Source organism: Muscardinus avellanarius (assembly GCF_963383645.1).
Source record: "Muscardinus avellanarius genome assembly, chromosome: 1".
Classification (NCBI taxonomy): Eukaryota; Metazoa; Chordata; class Mammalia; order Rodentia; family Gliridae; genus Muscardinus; species Muscardinus avellanarius.
Window position 1 is genome coordinate 684,781 of NC_137786.1, and position 18,978 is coordinate 703,758.

Sequence of the window (18,978 nt, forward strand, 5' to 3'; positions counted from 1 at the left end):
GAACTGGACGGGGTTTGGTGCCTCCACCCGGGCTCAGGCGGCCCTCTACTCCAGGAGCCGGGAAGCCCGGCGTGCACACGCACAGCTGGAAGCGGTAGACTTTATTTCATGCACATTTTATCCCAATAGAAAGGGAGCTGGAGCACAACGTTTCCCAGAGGCGGTGGGCTGCGACGCCTGCGTGGAGGAGAGCGCGCACGCCCCCTGGCCCCGTCTGTGCTGCTTTGGAAGGCCTGTCAGCGGGTGCCATCAGCTCAGACTCCAGGCCCCACCAGAGATGCTGCCCAGGCCCCTCCCTCGGCCATCGCCACCTCAGGGACAGGGAAGGCAGCTCAGGTCTCTCCTGGGATGGAGTCGCTCGGTGTGAGGCCAGCTTTGCGACTCTGTCAGCCTTTCCACAAATAAGTCATGAATGAAGAGCGGCTGTGTCACTGGACAGCACAGCCCCTGCGTTGCGTCCTGGCCAATGCCATCACCTGCCCCGTGCAGGACTGTGGCCGTGGCACCACATCTGGCCCCAGGGCAACAGGTGCACCTTCACCTGCTGGGGCCAGAGGACGTGACCCTCCGCCCACACCCGGAATCCTCGCTCCTGCAACGGCTGCTGATGAGACCCTCCGAGAGTCAGAGGAGCCAGAAGGCCATGGGGAGAGGGGCCCTTGGTGTTTCTGCTTCCAGTGCGCTGACTGCTGCCTCCTCCAAGGGACCGTGGGCCATGCAAGAGTGCCAGGTATCCATCCCTCCAACCCAGCTCTGACGGAAGCATGGGGCCTGCAGGTAGCGCAGGGTCAGGCAGAAGTGCACGAGGAGGCCCAGGACCAAACCCACAGGGCCCCGACCTGCAGGGGTGGGAAACAGCCGTGCACGGTGCCAGGGCCTCTGGTTCATCTCACACCCCAGGCGACAGTTCCTGGGCAAGCCTGTGGTGGAGAGGCCACAGGCCCTCAGGCACCGGGAGGAAGCAAAAGTGCAGGGCAGCAGGCCTGGGGACCCTCCAGGCAGACTGCGCAGGAGCCGCATCCAGAAAGGCCAGAATGAACCAGGTGCACAGACGCCACGGCCATCCAGCCTGGCCCGCTGCTGCTATGGCTCCCTGCCCGTGGCCAGGCCCACTGTACCCCCAGGCCCACTGGCTCTAAAGCTGGAGCGGCCACAGGGAGCCCGGTGGGTTCTGATCAGCCTGCCCTGGCTAGCCCGGCAGGATGTGCCACCGTGGCTGGCCCCGCCCACCGACGGCTGTGGTACCTGGGAGCCCAGGCTCCCCCTTAAGCCCCCAGTTCTCCTCTAATGTCCCCACTCCCTTCCCCAGCCAAGTCCTCACCTCTGCTTCCCGCCCGTCCTCGGGGCCCCAGGACACACAGGGCCTAACGTGGACAGGTGCAGACACACAAAATATACATGGACACACACAACACACGTACAGACACACAACACACGCAAGGCAAGAATGCAGTCCTGGTAGTTTTGTTTTGTTTGCAGTGCTGGTATTGAACCGAGGTCTGTGTTCTGGGCACGTGCTCTGCCACCGAGCGACATACCCAATCCTACCACACAGGCCTGAATGTGGCAGGGCTCGGCCAGCCTCAGCCCTGGCCTGACTTCAAGGCCCTGCTGTCCACCCCGGCTCTCCTGCCACCCGCCCCTGGCCACCTTTCTCAGGCCGCCTGCTGCCCATCACTGAGCCTGTCCTTGGTGGCCTCTGCAGCCCCCAGCACCCTCCCTGCGCCCAGGCCAGCGAGGCACCCTAGCAGGCGCAGCACCAGGAAACGGCGGCTCCATGTCCCTCCCAGGACCGGCGCTGTGCACGGAAGCGGCCGCAGTGCTGACCAGTGACCTGCTCCAGCTCAGGAAGTGCTGCCTGGGTGCCAGGCTTGACCCCGGGGTCCCCAGCGAGGGGTTGCCACAGCCACTCCGCCCAAGTGGAGGGGACGTGCGGAGCGCAGGTCCATCAGCATGCAGCCACGAAGAAACCTGAACACGGCCCATCAGGTACAGTGCAAGAGAAGAGCAAAGTCCTCTTGCCCTTCAGTCCCTGGGCCTTACAAACCACGGAGACTCATGTACACACAAGGACAGCGCCGCAGCCCTGCAAGCCCAAGGCCCAGGGGCCCGCCTGTCCCCCCATGGCGGGAGGCGCCCACGGCTTTCTCAGGGGTGCTGGCCTGCTGACCCTGGGGCCCTGCCTCTGGCACCACTGCACAGGACGTGGATGTGGCCCCTGCGCAGTCTGCCTGGAGGGTCCCCAGGCCTGCTGCCCTGCACTTTTGCTTCCTCCCGGTGCGCAGCTCCCAGGGCACGGCTCACTGTCCCGCACACCACATGCTGGCCCATAGCCTCATGCTGGCCTGCACACCACATGCTGGCCGCAGCCTCACGTGGACCACACACTGCACCCTGAGCCACGCGGCCACTGCTTGTGCCCCGGGGTATCTGGGGTCCACGATGCTGCCGCAGGCCCGGTCATGCTTATGTCATGCTTCTCCTGGGTGCATCTGCAGCGATCTGGGCTGTGTTCAAAGTCACTCCCGGGCTTCTAAGTCCTACTGCTACCAAACACAAACAAAGTTCACCATTGCCACGGCCCCTGACCACGGCAGGGCGGTCAGCCCAGGACGAGGGCATTGGACTGTGCAGGGTCCACCAGGAGTCACCTCCTGCGCCCCCTCCTGGGGAGGGATGATCAGGGCCTGGCTCCTGAGGAATCCTGAAGGGGCCTCGGGGAGTGACTTGGCCCCAGCCAGCCCTCGGCGCCCGTGTCCAGCTCTGCCTCCTAGTCCTGGCTGAGGTCCCTCGGTGCTCCTGAGTCACCGGCCCCCATCCCACACTTGGAGTTCACTCGCTCAAGGGCATGGTGGTGGTTTCCTGGTGGTCTCTTCCTTCCCGCCCTTCCTCTCTCCCCCTCCCAGCATGCCTCACAGAGCCCAGGAGAATAAAGATATGAGCCCTATACCAACCTACCTGGCCAGGTCTCCATGGCCAGCAAGATGCCCCCCTCCCCAAGCCGGACACACAGAGCAGCTACACACACAGCGCACCATGGACAGCAGCCATGACCACGGCAGCAGGGACAGCAAGGCCCGTCCAGCCAGGTGGGGCAGCGGTCAGTCCATCCCCAGCTCCCGACTCAGAAGACCCCACCCAGCTGACCATAAAGACCTGGTGTCCCACAGGTCCACATGATCCACCCTCTGACAGTCCGGCACAGGGAGGGGCCTGGGCGCAGCACGTCCTCTCTGGGGACCTCGGGACCCCATGAGCGGGCTCTGTGTCACCTCTGGACACCCCTGGCCTCAGATGGAGTCTGATGGGCTCCCTGAGGAGGGTGCTGCTGACCACAAGGGCCCATAAGTACACCAGGCCCCGCAGGATGGCAGCTCTGGGAGGGCGGGGACTCTCCAGAGAGCAGCACAGCCCAGCTGTGTCCCCGGAGGGTCTGAGGCTCCACCCAAGATGGCAGAGCTGCCAAGATTCCAGACTCAGAGCCGGGGTTCCTCACCACCTGGGAGACTGGGTTCCCTCTGAGCAGAGCCGAGGGGGCGGCGACGGCACCGCTGTGGGTCACTTGCCACTGGGCCGGCCATGGTCCTGCAGGAGGGAAGGCTCAGGGACCTAGAGCTCCACTCTCCTGCCCGCAGGTGCCTGTGGAAGCCACATTCCCCTTCTATTCTCTCCTTGTGTCCTCCAAGCACAGGCCCAGGGGCTCTGGAAGGACAAAGCACCTCAGCTGGCTCCTAGGACTCCACCTCCTGCCCTGATCCCACCGACCCAGACTGCCCGCTGTCCTGGAGACTCGGGCAGAGGAGCAGACTGCCCAGCAGGTCCTCCCTCTTTCTTCCTCCAGCTCTCCCTCTCTCTTCTCATTCAGGTGCCAGGGGAGGACCCCAGGCCCCGCCTCAGGCTGGGCGAGCTGACACCGAGCCCACCCCGGCTCCAGAGTGGGTTTTGAACATCTCTAACCCTACGCCTGGCATGGGCCTGGGGCTGCTGGTCCCAAGACTTTCTTTTGTGTGTGTGGTACTGGGGATGGAACCCAGGGGTATTCTACCTCCGGGCTACACTCCCAGACCTATTTTATGTTTTATTTGGAAACAACAGGGTCTGAGAGCCTCACTAAGTTAAGTAGCTGAGGCTGGCTTTGAATCTGCGTGGTCCTCCTGTCTCAGCCTTCTAAATACTGGGATTACGAGCGTGCGCCACCGCGCCTGGCTTGGTTCCAAGACTTTTGAGGTCACAGGTGCCAGAACACATCAGAACAAGCCAGAACAGGCCTGCCCAGGCCTCTGCCTCCAGAACAGCTCGGGTCCTGGCTCACTGGGGCTCCAGTGGCAAAGCCCCGCCGAGGCCTGCTGTGTCTGAGTGCCTGGGCTTGTGGAGCAGGGATCCAGCCTACTCTGCCCACAGCCTTCCGGAAGGAGCCATCCTGTGCCAGGAAGGGCACAGAGACGCCGCTCCTGGGAAGTGAGGGCTGCCTGTGGGTCAGTGTACTTGCAGGGCGGGACCTGCAGAGGGCGGCAGGTGGGAGCAGTGCCTGCGCCCGGCCAAGGCGCCCGCCTGCAGGCCGGTGTGGCGGGGCCTCATTTAGGAAGCTGGAGGCCTCCCCTTGTGGGGCTGGGGAGACCGGGCGCAGGGACCCTGAGGAAGGCACCCCTCCAGCACACTCGCCCCGGCGATGGTCACTGCGCCCCCCAGGCCAGGACAGTCTGACTCTCGATGCACACCTCCAAGGCATGGCTTGAGCGCGCCTTGCTCCCATGACCCGGGCCTGGCGGACACAGGCCTGGGGATTGCCTGTTCATGGACACATTCTTCCTAGAGCTTGATTCTGTAAGCAGGGACAGGGGCCAGCAACCTCACTGGTGTGCCCAGTGCACCCACTTGCCCAGGAACGTGGCGCTGCCCTGCCGTGCGCCGGCTAGTCCAGGGGGACGAGAAAGCTCTGGTCGCCAAGCAACCATCGGAGGCATCAGTGGCCCAGGGCCCCAGGGAGGGCTCAGGTGGCCGGCGGATGGGGCACAAGGAAGGGAGGCTGAGCCCAGGCAGGCAGCTGAAAAGCACCAGGCCTGAGAGGAAGCGTCAGGGCGCTGGCCCTGAAGGCTTGTTGACCTCACAGAGGACCACGATACAGAGGCCATTCAGGGAGTCCGTGGGGGGCTCCAGGCAGGGAACCACGCACGGCCTGACCTGCCCGGGGGCCCACTGCCCACACAGGCCTGGCCCTGAAGCACACAGCCTGCACAGCCCCTCTGCAACCATCCCAAGGTTGCCCCAGGACACTGAGGTGCCCTGCCCAGCTGCCAGGCTCAGGGTATGGGTAGCTGGTGACCGCCTGCCTCAACGCGTGGGAGCGGACACATTATTCACAGAAACGATGCTGAAGGGAACCGTAGTGGCATCGTTGGTGGAAGGAACCCAGGAGCCCGGAGAAGCCCGGCCTCGGGGCGTAGGAGGATGGTTACCTGGCGCTCATCGGAGGCTAGTTGCGCGTTTTTCTTAAGCTGTGTTTTGTGGGTTTCAGAACGATTTGCTTTTAAAGTCCAAAGAATAAGAAGAAAGGGATTCTTTCTTCTGTATAGAAAGAAATGCGCTCGGTGATAAGCGGTTAGAAAACACCTGCAACCCAGAAAGGCTGCCTTGCATGCCCGCCCCCAGGAGGACGCGTGAGTGCGGCCTCTGCAGCACGCTGACGTACATGCTGGGCTCCAGGTGGACCGGCCAAACGCAGCAACGGAATTCTCAAGTATGAAGCTGGAGCTGGAAACCCTGCAGGGCTCAGGAGGTGGAAAGGAAAAGCCCCAGACAGAACTCAGCGTTCGAGGACGGAGCGTCGGGGGTTCTCAGCGTCTTATAAGGTGGTGCAGCCCTGCCGGGCCCAGCTGGGAGGGAGCCCTCATCTGGGAGGAAACCCAGGGCCTGTGTTTCCTGACATGCTTAGATGACGGCACTGTAGAGGAGTTTCCTTTTTCAAAGTCCACCTTGCCGATTCACCTGTGAGGACCCTTAGACCAAGAAAACCTGGAGGCCTGGGAAGCCAGGCGGGGGCCGTGTCTGTGGTGCTGAGAGCCACGTAGAGACCAGCGCAATGGCGGCCACACCCAGAGGACCGCTGAGGTGCAGCGCTGGCCCTCTGTCCTTGAACTCCTCCATAATTCCCTTTACCCTCTGGTGCACTTCGTTAAGATAACGAGATGTATCTTTAAACCGCAGGACTCTTCTGATAGGAAAAGGGGCTGCGTAGCACCTGACGGGTGTGTGTTATCCAGGGATGCTCTGCCTCTGCGCTGCAGGACGCACTCGGGCCCGCGGGAGGCTGGGAAATTGGGGTGCACTTTAACTGACTGATCCTTGCTTCAGGTAGTCTCATGGGATGGCGGGTCTGGAAGCCCTGTCATTCCCCTCTGCCAGAGAATGCCCCGGAAGCACATCAGATCTGCAAGCCACCGGCGCAATGGGAGTGAGAGACTTTTGTACCCGGAGCCTCCCTCTGTGGCGTCTGCTACGCCAGTGGCAGATAGTTTTAACCTCAGGATTTGAACAAAGTGAACACTAAAAAAGAAAGCGTACACAGGCCTTTTCTGTGGGGGGTGTGCATGAAGGTGTGCATTGAGTACATACATAAGTGTATGTTCACTTGTGACCACATGAGTGCATGTGTAGGTGTGAAGACATGGGCATGCATGTGGGTATGTGGGTATGTGTGTGTGGGTACACAGTTGTATAGACATGTGTGTGGGTGTGTGCACTTGTACACATGTGTACACACATGTATATGTGAGTTTGTGCTCATACATATGTGTATACAGGTGTGGGGGCATGTGTGGTGTGTGCACACGGCATGCATGTGTATATGTGCACACTGTGTGATTTGTGCATGTGGTGTGTGCAGGTGGGCGTATGCATGCAGAGGCAGGCTTTCACAGATGGACTTCTGTGCACTCTCCTTGTGCGGGCGGAGCTCTTTCATGGGTCAGTGACTGGCCCAGGTGCCTGGCCAAACATTACCATGGACAACTCGGGGGGATCTGGGCGATACTGGCCTTCACAGCGTGCGCCGCGAGTACAGCCATGGCCTCCTCAGTGCGGGCCCTCACACCACAGAACACAGAGGACTTCCCAGGGGAAGGAGCTGTTCGCAGCAGGCCACGGCCGGGCTGCACACGCTCTCCCAGCACACACCGGGCGGGACCCAGGAGGCTGGGGAAGATGTAACTGGAGTGCAGGCGGGCCCCTTCTTTCCAGGCGCAGGGAGTGGGGTGCAGGGAGAGAGGCCTGTGAGCGACCTCAGGGGCAGGCGGGCTGCGGGCCGGCCATGCTGGGCCACTGCGTCAGGACCCATGTCCTGCACGCCGTCTGTGCTAAACGTAGCCAGTCGAGAGACCCCTGCCGCGCTGTCTCCAGGAGGAGGCAGTGTGGTGGGCTCTGGAGGCCCTGATGGATGCCCTCCTCTCTCCTGGCTGGGGGCCTCTGCTGGAGTCCAAGGGTCCAGCAGGGTGGCTGAGGCCAAGTGGTCTCCCCTGGTCCTGCGAGAGACTGGCACGGGGAGGGCAGTGCTGAGCAGCCCCTCCCTGTCTCGTGCCCTTCCGGGACAAGGGCCGTGAAAAATGTTATTTGACACAGGAAGGCCCTGGACAAAAATATCTCTTCCAGGACGCTCGCAAGTGCACCTTGCAGAGAGCAATTTAGATTAAAAAGGGCCCTTCCTGGCACAGCGGCCTCAGTGTGAATTGATTTAATCAAATTGGCATCTCTGTCCTCAGGAAATGAGCCGGGAGCTCCTCCGCCTCCAGGAAGGAAGGGCCTGGGGTGGGACTTGGTTTGCCTCCAGGTTCCTACCTCCTGTGCACTTCCTTTTGGGATTGTTTTGTGTGTACTGTGGTAAACTACACAGAACATGCAGTCTGTCATTTTAAAGTGGGCGATCATGCTAGCGCTGTCCTCTCTCTTCTCAGGACTGGGCTTCCCTATGTCGCCCAGGCTTCCAACAGCCCTCCTGCCTCTGCCTCCCGAGCAGCTAGGACTGCCGAGCTGCTCTTTAAAGCCATTTTAAGTGTAAGTTCTGTGGCACTGAGCACATTCAGGTAGCATGCACCGTGTCCACCACCCGCCTCCTGATCCCCGTGCGCCTCATAAAACGGAAGCTCTGTGCCCATTCAACAGCCCCAGCCCTGGAAGCCTCCATGCCTGCTGTCCCAGGACTGAGGTCTCTGGGGCCTTACCTACACAGTCACCCAGTATTGACCTCTGTGTCCCTGAGCAGCCGCGTCCTCAAGGTCTGTCCATGTGGCAGCAGGTGTCAGGACTTCCTTTCTCTTGAAGGTGTAATACTATTCCCTTGTATGCATGGTCAAAAGACCAAATTCAACAGATTGGCTATAGGTCTACCCGGCTTTAACTCAACATTCACGAACCAGGCGGTCTCCACCATGCAAAGGAGAGCAGGAGCCGCAGGCAGGGCATGCCGGCGGCTTTCACAGGTCGCCACAAGGAAACAGAACAATAGAGAAGTCTGGCGGTGGCAGGGTACCGCAGTTACTCCTGTTGAGGGCTAGGGGAGGGGCTGCCCGGTCAGCTGGCATCGTGGGCCAGGCCCCTGTTTTCAGGGACAATGGCCAGGGACCACCTGCTTCCTCAGAGCTTCCAGTTACTGTGGTGTTTAGCACAAGTGGCTCTATTTGGGTCTGGAATGGTGTGTGTGTCAGGGACTAGTGCATTTGGGTCTGGAATGGTGTGTCAGGGACTAGTGCAGGAGCTCCATCCCTGACACCGTCCTTCTGTGGTCCAAAACGGCAGCCTCCTGAATACTCACACCACCACCACCACCACCACCACCACCACCACCACCACCACCACCCCGTGTGCCAGGCCACCTGCCACACCCACCCACACCCCCGGCGACCGGCACCGACTTGCTCCGCCTTGCGCGGCTGTGACCGGCCTTGCTGTGGATGTGGGTATAAAAGTCCTGCACAGTCCCTGCTTTCAACCCTGCAGGGCATGTTCCTACCTGTGCGACTATATTTAATTTCCGAGGAAGCTCCACGCTGCTCTCCGTGACGGTCTATATTCTCCATTTCTACTCACAAAGTGCAAGGGCCCCACTTCCACCGCGTCTTTGCCAGTGTTTGCTATTCTTTTTTTTTTTTTTTTTTTCAGTATTAGCCGTGACGCGGGTGTGAAGTGGCGTCTCACCATGGCTCGTCTGCACCTCCCTGAGAGTGGTGGCACGGAGCACCTTCCTGTGCTCGTCCACCGCCTGCCCATCTCTCTGGAGACACGACTATGCGTGTCCTCTGTCCACTTTTGAAGGGTTTGTGTGGGCTTTCGAGTGCGCTGACAGGCGTCCTGTGCAGCCTGGCTGCGCCCTCATCTGGTGTTCGAGTCATGCACATCCCATCCACTCTGCGGAGCTTTCCCACTCTCCTGGCTTCTCGCCTGAGCTCAGAGTCGCCGTGGCACCTCTGTCCACGCAGCAGCTGACACGAGGCGCCACCTGGAGCCCCAGCTCCCTGCACACGTCTGCAGGGCAGAGCCCTCGCCAGACACCTGCTCTGGGGGCCCAGAGCGCCTCGCAGCAGACGCAAGCAGCTGGCTCAGCTACCCCAATGGGGGCTTTTCCTCTGTGTCCCATGTGAACAGATCATAGGACAGAGCCGGGGTCTCCCAAGCAAGGCCCCCAACCCAGCCTGGGCCCAGGCCCCCTGAGGCCGGACACGCTCTGGCTGAAGATCAGAGTTTCTCTCTTTTGGACATTAAAACCCTTAAAGAAAACTCCAATGTATAGATGTTAAAAAGCTTTAAAGAAAACTCCGACTAAAGAAAATCGGTGCCTCAAAACCCACACCCTGCTCCAGAGGAAAAGAAGCAGAATCCAACACTGTGTGGCACAGGAGAGCATGCAGGAGGCCAAGCCGCCTCTCCTTCAGCCAAGACAACAAGCAGCGAGCCCCGAGCCCTTGAGAGCCAGTGACAGTAAACCAGCTTGCTCTGCTCCGGAGAGTAGCAGGCAGCTCACTGGTTACAAGGAGGCCCGAGCGCCATGAAATATTTAAGCAAAGAGAAAACAGAGTCTGCTCAGCGTGCGGAAGGTTTTCAGACACCAGAGCTGGTGTCCTGGGCCTGGGATCAGAGGTGGCTGAGCCCGGTTCCTAAAGAGGGACGGACAGAACACGGACCTTCCCGAGACCCCAGGAAGGACAGGGATGGTGTGTAAACGCACGCAAAGTGGGTGCACCCAGGCTGCAGGCTCCTGGGGACCAGGTCAGGAGCGGGCAGGGCCTTGTACTCATGTCTCATGATGGGGAAGGGAGAGGATGGCTGCAGCCCCTCCAGGCACACACTCTAGGCCCTGGATCCTGCTCATGGAGCCCACACTCCTTCACGGGCCTCAGACACAGATTGTTCTCCAGGGGAGCTACAGCTCAGACAACTAACCAGAACACTAAACCCCAGACACACTCCACAGCGACGCACAGACGGCACAGAGACACAGGGAGACGGCTACACCAGACAACAGAGAGAGAGACACAGGCAACGTGGAGGCCTGCAGACACAGACGCACAGAGACGGCACACACAAACACCAGGAGGCCTCAGTGTGCTCTGGTGGGGAGGCGCTGGGACCTGGGTCTCTGCCGGGGATGGTGTTGTCTGGCCTCCCCAGGGCACTGCCCCTCCAGGTGTAATTACCACAGTCTGCAGCACTGTGCCCCACCAGCCATAACAATGCCGGGAATCGGACGGCCAACCGCCCATCAGGGACTCCGCCCTGGTCTTCGGTGCCCAGGATGAAGCCACAGGGGCAGGCGGCCCTACTGCTAGGTCGTGAGCTGCAGGTCCACAGAGCACAGCCCCGGGGCAGCTGGAGGCGGAAGCGGCAGGCATGCCCCTTGCTGCCCCAACCTCCCAGCCCTGTTCCCTGGGACCCTCAACTTCTCTGGTCCCTTCGGACTTGGGGGCACTCCAGGGGACTGTCCATTTCATATCTCTGTAGCTGTATCTAGGACTCTGTTGGCTCCGAGCCACCAAAGAAACTGCCCTGAGGACCATCTCCAGCACCCCTCTCTCTGGGGAGGAACCCCCAGGCCATGTGTGGTATTCTTGGCCCGATCCCTCAGTCACCACTCTGTCCTGCTAGACCTGACACGCCGACCATCAGGGGTTGTGGTGGTCTTCCCTCGCCTGTCACCGTCACCACCGCTGGGCTCACAGAAGACGCAGCAATTCAGGGAACAGGCCATCACACCTGGTGGCAGGTGTGTGGCAATCTCAAAGCCGAGCCCTCAACAGAGAACAGGCCTCAGCATGAAGCCACAGTGCCAAGGCCCTGGTGCACACGGTGGGCTTCCTGGCTGCTGAGTGAGGCCCAGAGAGCACCAGCTCACAGCCCTCCACAGAGCAAAGGAGAGCCTGCTGCCATGGGCCTCCACGCCAAACACAGCCCCACCACACAAGACATGACCAGAACTCTCTCAAGAGGCACAGCCTCGGGGAAACCGCAGAGGGCACGGTTCCCGCCTGTGTGGCAAGGCCGGCGGGGCACCCAGCACCGTCCAGCCAGGAGGCTCGGAGTTCACCTCAGTCACTTGCCATACATCTGCAATCGAAAGGTCAGCTCCGGACAGGCACCCCAGCCGGCGCCCAGCCTCCGGGCACAGCACCTAGGGTGGACCAATAAATCTTGTTTGCTTTGCTAAACTTAGTTTACATTGTCTTAATGGCCACATCAAATAATAGGTCTTCTGTTCCCACGGCATGGGCACGACACAAAATCACCCGATGGACTGTTGGCTGGAGCTGCCACCCCAAACCCCTGCACACCTGGCACCTTGCTGCCTCCTGACAGCTGTTCTCGCCAGCCAGGTGCAGCACAGGGACCCATGGGAAAGTCTGTCCCAGGGCTGGCCCACCACTGGAGAGGCAGGAGGGGCAGGGATGGAGAGTTGGGGTCTCCTGCCCCCAAATAGTCCCTTTCCTCCCTGGCACATGCAGGCCTCCAGGGTGATGCCCACTCTCCACCCACCTCAGCAGGAGGAGGGCAATATCGAGGGCCCCATTCAGGAGGAGGGACGAGACACAGCCTCACCCACCCAGGGGCCTCTGGCAGGGTGCACAGCCTGCATGGGAACTGTTAAGCAGGAGAGGAGCCCAGAGAAGGGGACTGGCGGGGTCAGCCTGGCCCCTGCCCCGGCCCTGCCCAGGATTTAGTTGGTGGGCAGCGCCCCACTACCTCCTATCCAGAAGGCAAGGCTGAGCCCTGGGAGGGGGGCATAGTAGCGACGCCCCCCTCAGTGCAGTTCAGCTGGGGAGGGGGCTATAGCATCTCAGGAGGACCCCACCCCTGCAGGCTGCCCAGTGTTTTCTTGCCCACACCCTCTGGGAGGCCCTGCTGACCTCCTGTGTCTGCGCCATGTCCCCCTTGCACTTGCAAAACGCCCAAAGTCCCAGGTCCCAGCAGTTCTTCTAAACCACAATAATTGGAGACTTGGCCACTCCCGACTTTCTAGGATCCAACAGAGAAAAGCAAAAAAAAAAAAAAAAAAAAATGTGCCCCTCGGCAAGCAGGCAGATAGCGACCCACCTCCTGCTGCCACGTCCAGACTAGGGAGAAATCCCACCACCTCTGGAGAGTGCCAGCCGCCCCACCCCACAGGAGGGCAGAGAGTCCTGGGGAAGACCTCAGCCTTGACAGCACCCCAGGACACTGGCTCCAGAGCCCAAGGAATGGCTCTAGTTGAGGGTTGGGAAGCAGGGCCCGAGAGCCAGCCACCACCCAGGAAAGCATCCCTCCCATCACCCTCTCCTGACCTAGGGCTTGGGGTGGCTGAGACAGTGACCCACACACAACCACTAGCACCCAAGTGGGCACTTCTGCAGCATGGGAGTCTACAACACACCCATAGGCCCAGACACACATGCACACAGACACACCACCCCCAGAGCGGAGCCTCAGGTACCCATGTTCACGAGGGAGGCAGCTGCCCAGACTTCATGGCAATGGGCTCCCCGTAGGGGCATCAGCACCGCTGGTGAAATGGGACCTGTGCCTGGGCCACTCTCGGGCCGCGCCCTCCCCAAGACCTCCATGGGCGCGTACGGCTCACAGGCTGACCCCCACGCACACGCGGCTCCTGTGGGGAGCCGACTCCCCAGCCCACTTGGCCGGGCGGCTGTACTTCAGCACCTGCTGCTTGTCCAGACCATCAGCGCAGCTGTGGAGACTGTGAGATGGGCAGACAGACCCTCGGGATGCAGACGACCTGGGGGAGTGACTGCCTGGTGCCGTCCATCCTTGTCCTCAGGTAGACAACCACGGGCCAGGGCTCTGCTCCCCACAGCCCAAAGCAGGACCCCATGGGATGGGAGAGTGCAGAGGACACTGCTTCCACCTGGCCCCAGGTGTGGGGGGTGCAAAGGAGCGCAGCTGGCCTGTGTCTGGAGCCAGGCCGGGTGCCAGCACTCCCAACTCAGAGCCCTAAGGCTATGGGAGCCAGCCAAGTCTTGTGAGGAGAGCAGCCTAGGATCCAGAGGGCTATGACTCCCCTCCACCACCGCACTGACCCTGGGGTGGCAGCACCAAGGCCCCCACCCCACCAGGGCAGGAGGAGCTGACACCTTCCCTTTGGGGCCTGGAGGGCAGAGGGTGTGAGGTCCAGGAGCAGAGGGACAGAGGCCCCCGCAGGAGCTTCACCCACCACCACCCAGGACAATGGCCCACTGGCTCTTGGGGAGGGGACACCACCTGTGGACAGGTCCCCGGAGCCACCGCAGGCAGGGGACGAGGACAGGGCCACCCATGCGGTGCAGCCCAGAGGGCACCCAGCGTCCAGAGGCCAGCTCCCCAGGCCCCCTCCCACAGCCCGCCCTGACCCTCGGGAGGGCCGCCCTGGTGGCTCCTACCATAGCGGCTGGGCTCACGGCAGTAGCGCAGAATGGGTAGCGCGTCTTCTCCGAGCGGCTCCGGCACCACCGCGGGGCCGGGGTCGGGGTCTGGGCCAGGGCCAGGGTGCTGGCTGCTTCCCTCGACCGTGAGCCCCGTGTCCCCTGCCCCGCCCGCCGCGGGGGTCACCACGAAGCGCTGGGACATGCTGGCGTCCGAGTGCCCGGCGCCTCGGTGGCTGCGGGATGCTGAGCCGGACTGGGCGGGCGGGGCGGGTAGAGGCGGGGCGGGGCGGGGCGACGAGGGGCGGGGAGGCGGCCAGGTTCCGAGGAGGCTTGCTGTGGGCCAGGGCCAGGGCTGGCTTCCCTCCAGCGGGCTCCAGCTTGGGGTCTGGCCGCGTGGTTTGCGGCCGCCCCCGCTGCCCATCTGGCGGGAAGGGCAAGATGCAGATGGGCAGGGGCCACAGGTCTCTCTGAGCCTGGCCAGGGACTTGGCTCACACCAGTGATGGTGCCCACTGGGGCCAGCACTAGAGTTTCTGGGCGGGAGCAGAGTGAAGGGCTTGCTGAAGACTGAGCGGGAGGTTGGGGCCCTCCAGTGTGCTGTCCCTTCCATACTCAGGCCTCTGCGGGACCTGGGCTCAGCCCTGGTGCAGTTGTCCCCACCTGGACTTGCACCCAGAGAGATAGAAGAGCCCTGAGCACCGGGGGCAGAGCCGAGAGCCCGCTGGGGCTGTAGGAAGATGGACACTGGAATCGGGTGCCAGCCCTGTTACGTGCTCAGGGCCAGCATCGCTGCGACCGCCACGCGCCTTTGTGGGGCACTTTTAGTGTGCGGCGTGGTCTGCAGATTCGGCCAGACACTTACTAATGCCTCACTTACGCCAGCCCTCGGTGACTCGGTGACTCCTGAGGCAGAAACCCCACCTCTGAGCTGCGGGAGTCGGGGAAGGGGGAGAGCTCTGGTCAGGAGGCCAACAAGGGGGAGGGGTGGCGACTTAAATAGTTGGGGTCGCCTCCAGTGGCGCCGGACAGAGACAGGAGTAAGTCTGCGTGGTGGCCCCCACACATACGTCAAGTCCCGGAGTAGCTGCTTCTTCTCCGGCATCGCACAGAGGCGGGAGGGAGGCAGCTGGCTGTCTCCTCCAGAGCACTGCTCGTGTGCACGCACAGCCTTCACTGGCGCGCCTGGGTGACGTGCTGGACGATGTTTGGGGCTGGAAGGATAAGGAATAGCTTGAGGCCAGGTCGTGGGGGACACCGAAGGGCTTCGCAGGATAAGGATCCCTTTCTTTGGAACATCTCTCCCTCAACCTCCACCTCCATTCACCTGACAGCCAGAGGAGAAAAGCAGGACACACGTTCTCACACTGCAGGACGCTTGCACGGGGTGTCCACCCCTGCCCACACCTGCCCACACCGGCCCATCCATACCTGTCTGTACCTGTCCACACCTCTCTACACCTGCTCACACATGTCCATCGCTGCCCATCCCTACCCACGCATGTCTACACCTGCCTACACCTGCCCATGCCTGTCTACACATTTACACCTGCCCACATCTCTCCACACATGCCCATGCCTGTCCACACCTGCCCACACCTGTCCACACCTGCCTACACCTGCCCAGGTCTGTCTACTCATGTTTATGACTTCAACATATCCCCACACTTGCTGACACCTGCCCATGCCTGCCCGCACCTGCCTGCGCCTGCCCACGCCTGCCCGCACCTGCCCAAGCCTGCACACACCTGCACACCCACCCACATTTGGCCACATCCTCTTGGACTCCTCCTGGGCTGCTCAGGAGTCTCCCTGGCAGGCGGGTGCTCTCCATGGAGCCCCCCAAGTCTTCTCCAGCATTTTCTAGCCCATTCTTACCCATTTTCTCCCCAAAATGAACTTTTGAACTATTTTTGAAAGTTCCTCCTAAAATGTCTTTCTGTGTGGCTGGAAAGGCTTCAAAGATTGTAAAAATGTGAGGACTCGCCTTCACGGCACCAGGTCCTTTGCCAGCCCTGCTCGGTTCCCTATTAAGTTTATTCGTGTTTACTCGCGTTTTTAGTACAACTATGATGGGCCTTGAAGCTCTGCTGATAGGTAAAAGCAGACAGCACATTTTTGGCCTCTGTGTTTCCTTTGTAACTTGCCACCTCTCAGATTCCAAAGTCCCTCCTTGCGATGTTTTCTGAGCGCGCTCTTGGCCGGGGCTGCGGGGCGAGCTCGCGGCCTTCTGGCTGTTTTCCCGTTTGACCCTGTGTTCCTCGAGGAAGCTCCGTGGCCTCCAGAGGACGGCTCGGCCCTGGCCCTTGCTTTGCCTCTTGTCTTCTCACCTTTTTTCCTTATCTTGGAATTGTCTAGAAATTCCAGGGCATGTCAGTACTGGAGCTGGTGCTCAGCACTGGAGCTGCTGCCTGCTCTAGGCTGAGGGGAGGTGGGCCCTGTGTCTGCCGTGGGCGGCACTGGCCAAGACTTGGGGTGGCCAGTGCTCCGCTCCACCCACCAGGGCCGGATGCACCTTTAGACCTGGTGGGGGCTGCTCTGGCCGGGCGGGGGCCCACAGTCCTGCTCTCCTTACACCTCAGCTTCCCTCCTCTGTCCAGGGTCCATCGGGCGAGTCCCTCTGGCCGTCAGCTCAAGGACAGCCTGCATGTCCAGCTTTTATACCAAAGGGCCCAAACACCATGCCCACTGCTGCCCTGCCCTGGGAATGGGAGGCTTTGTAGCCACTTCGGAACCACCAGCAGAAGGCCAGCTCCCCACGCTCAGTCCCCCCCGCCCCCGGGCTGTTTCCCAACTCGGGCGTCCCTGCAAATGCCCTCCCCGCCTAGGCTCTTTCCAGCTTGGGGGGGGGGGCTCAAGGCCTGAGAAGCCTGGCTGGACCTGGTCATTGTTATCTGACCCTACGGGAGAAAAGACACAAAATGTCCAGTTACTCCTTTTATGTATTTATTTTTTACTTTTTCAGTACTGGAGACTGAACCCAGGGGCATTCTCCTTCTGAACTATATCCCCAGCCCTATTTTTATTATTTTAAAGCAGGATCTCTCTAAGTTGTGAAAGGCCTCACTAAGTGGCTGAGACTGTCCATGAACCTGCAATCCTCCTGTCTCAGCCTCCCAAGTACTGGGATTGCAAGGGTATGCCACCATGCCCAGCTCTTTTATTATTTATTTATTTACTTACTTATTTTGGTACTGGGGTTGAACCCAGGGACATTCTACCTCTGAGCCGCACCCAATCCTTTTATTTTTATATTGAAACAGGATCTTAGGAAGTTGCTTCAGGCCTCGCTAAATGGCTAAGGCTAGCCTGGCACCTGTGACCCTCCCAGTTCAGCCTCCCGGTGCTGGGATTACAGGCACGCACTGCTATGCCTAGTTGCATTTTTAAAAGATCAAACACAGGAAGCCACAGCCTGGTAAACTACGTCCAGGGTTTAAGCAGCAATGGAGACCTGGGGAAGCGGGGTGTCAGGGAGAGGGGAGGTGGCTCAGGAGGCAGGGGACGCCGCAGAGGCTCATGGGCAGGCGGCAGGACGGAGCGCAGGGACAGCGAGATGCAGGGCTGCACCTGCCCTGCTCTGCCCTGACTCAGGGCTGGCTGCTGTGTGCTCAGCGCTCCTTCAGGCTTGTTCTCTACGCCATCTTGAACTGGACGCTCACTAATGTTTTTCTCCATGTGTCTTAGGAAACAAAGGAAGCACTGAGGACCACAAATTTCCCCCAGACAGCTTTGGCTGCTGGATGTCCTCCTTTCCCACACTCTACCCTGTCTCCATCTCTTTGACTAAGGAACGCTTATTTATTGCTAATTGAGGGCTAACTTACACTGTGCCCTGGGTTTCCCAGGACGCCCCTCCCGCCCTGCTCCCCCATGCCCCTCACAAGGGTCAGCTGACCTCCCTGTGCTCCCGGAGGGACAGACACGCCCACTCAGAACGCGGGAGCTGGTGGGCAGGCTTCAGGGCAGGCGGGAGGGGCGTGTGGCCCCAGGCCGGGCCCACACTTCGGGGATGTTCTTATACAGCCCTGTCCTCACGCCAAGGCAGAGGTCTGCAGTCAGCAGCCTAGGCAGTCTCCTCCTGGGTCACCAGAACCGGGGCTCTCGTGACCACACTCAGCTAGTCCATCCAATTCCCAGTGGACCTCATTACAGCTCTGGGGCTGCCCTCCCTGGGGAGCTTGTAGGGGCCAGCAGGTGTAGGGGAGAGGGAGAGACAGAGCAGAGAGATACAGAGAGAGAGGGAGCCAGAGACACAAAGGGACAGAGATGGAAAGGAAGAGGGGGGAGCGTGGGAAGGGAGCATCCCTTCAAGGCAGAGTGGCCATGTCCTGCCTTTCCAGGGTCAGACTTTCTTGGCCCACAGTAAACTCGCCATCTCTCATGGCCCGACGCGCTGCCTATGGCGGCTCACTTGTAGCCACGAGCAGGATAGCAGGGTCTTTGATTCCATTCCAGTCTCAGTCACCGATGTCTCTAGCACTCCAATCACTCCACGCGGCTCCACACAGGCTCCAGGAAGGCCAGGCAGGGCCGAGGAGGCTGTGCCAGGAGCAGACAGCAGACCCAGTGCCAGAGCCACCGCGGGGCAGCTCAGAGGTGGCACCAGCCCAGGGCTCCATGGGCAGAACTCCCTCTCAGCCAGGGCCCACATAGGGAGAGGGTGCCAAGCTGGCGTCCAGAGGCGCCGGAGCTTGTCGCTGGGTTGGCGGAGTGAGATGCAGGCAGTGTGCCAAACTCACTCAGGTGCGGCTTCAGGTGTGTATGGGGGATTCATCTGGTGAGACTGACAAGCGCCCAGTCTTCTGGTAGGGGTTGATACACCCGTGCAGACACGTGCATCCGCGGTGACTGGTTAACTTCACAGGTGGTCGGACACTTTATTAGCACAGTTAATCTGCCTGTCCACTTGTGCCCAGTGGGTGTACTGCGCAGATAGTTTGTTGACATGGACAGTTCAGATGCAGTTCAGATGCGGTCATTCTGTCCTGACACCTGGACACAAAACGAAGGAACTCATGGCAGACGATTGCTCTACAAAGTGGAGCAACTCAGAGCCAGGCACAGCTGGCCACTGCGGCTCCCCCATCCTGGGGCGGCTCAGA

The 18,978-nt window shown here is 60.8% G+C and overlaps 1 protein-coding gene across 2 annotated transcripts in view; it reads right to left on the minus strand.

The window, feature by feature from the left end:
• SLC12A7 (solute carrier family 12 member 7) overlaps nucleotides 1-14,079 on the minus strand; it is a gene marked incomplete at both ends in the record, with an annotated part of 78,784 nt that extends 64,705 nt beyond the window's left edge. For both annotated transcript variants that reach the window (XM_080711228.1, XM_080711227.1), the window contains one exon: nucleotides 13,893-14,079. In XM_080711228.1, the coding sequence (XP_080567354.1) occupies nucleotides 13,893-14,079 (187 nt within the window). The remainder of the gene's footprint in view (nucleotides 1-13,892) is intronic.
• Nucleotides 14,080-18,978: the final 4,899 nt, after the last annotated feature.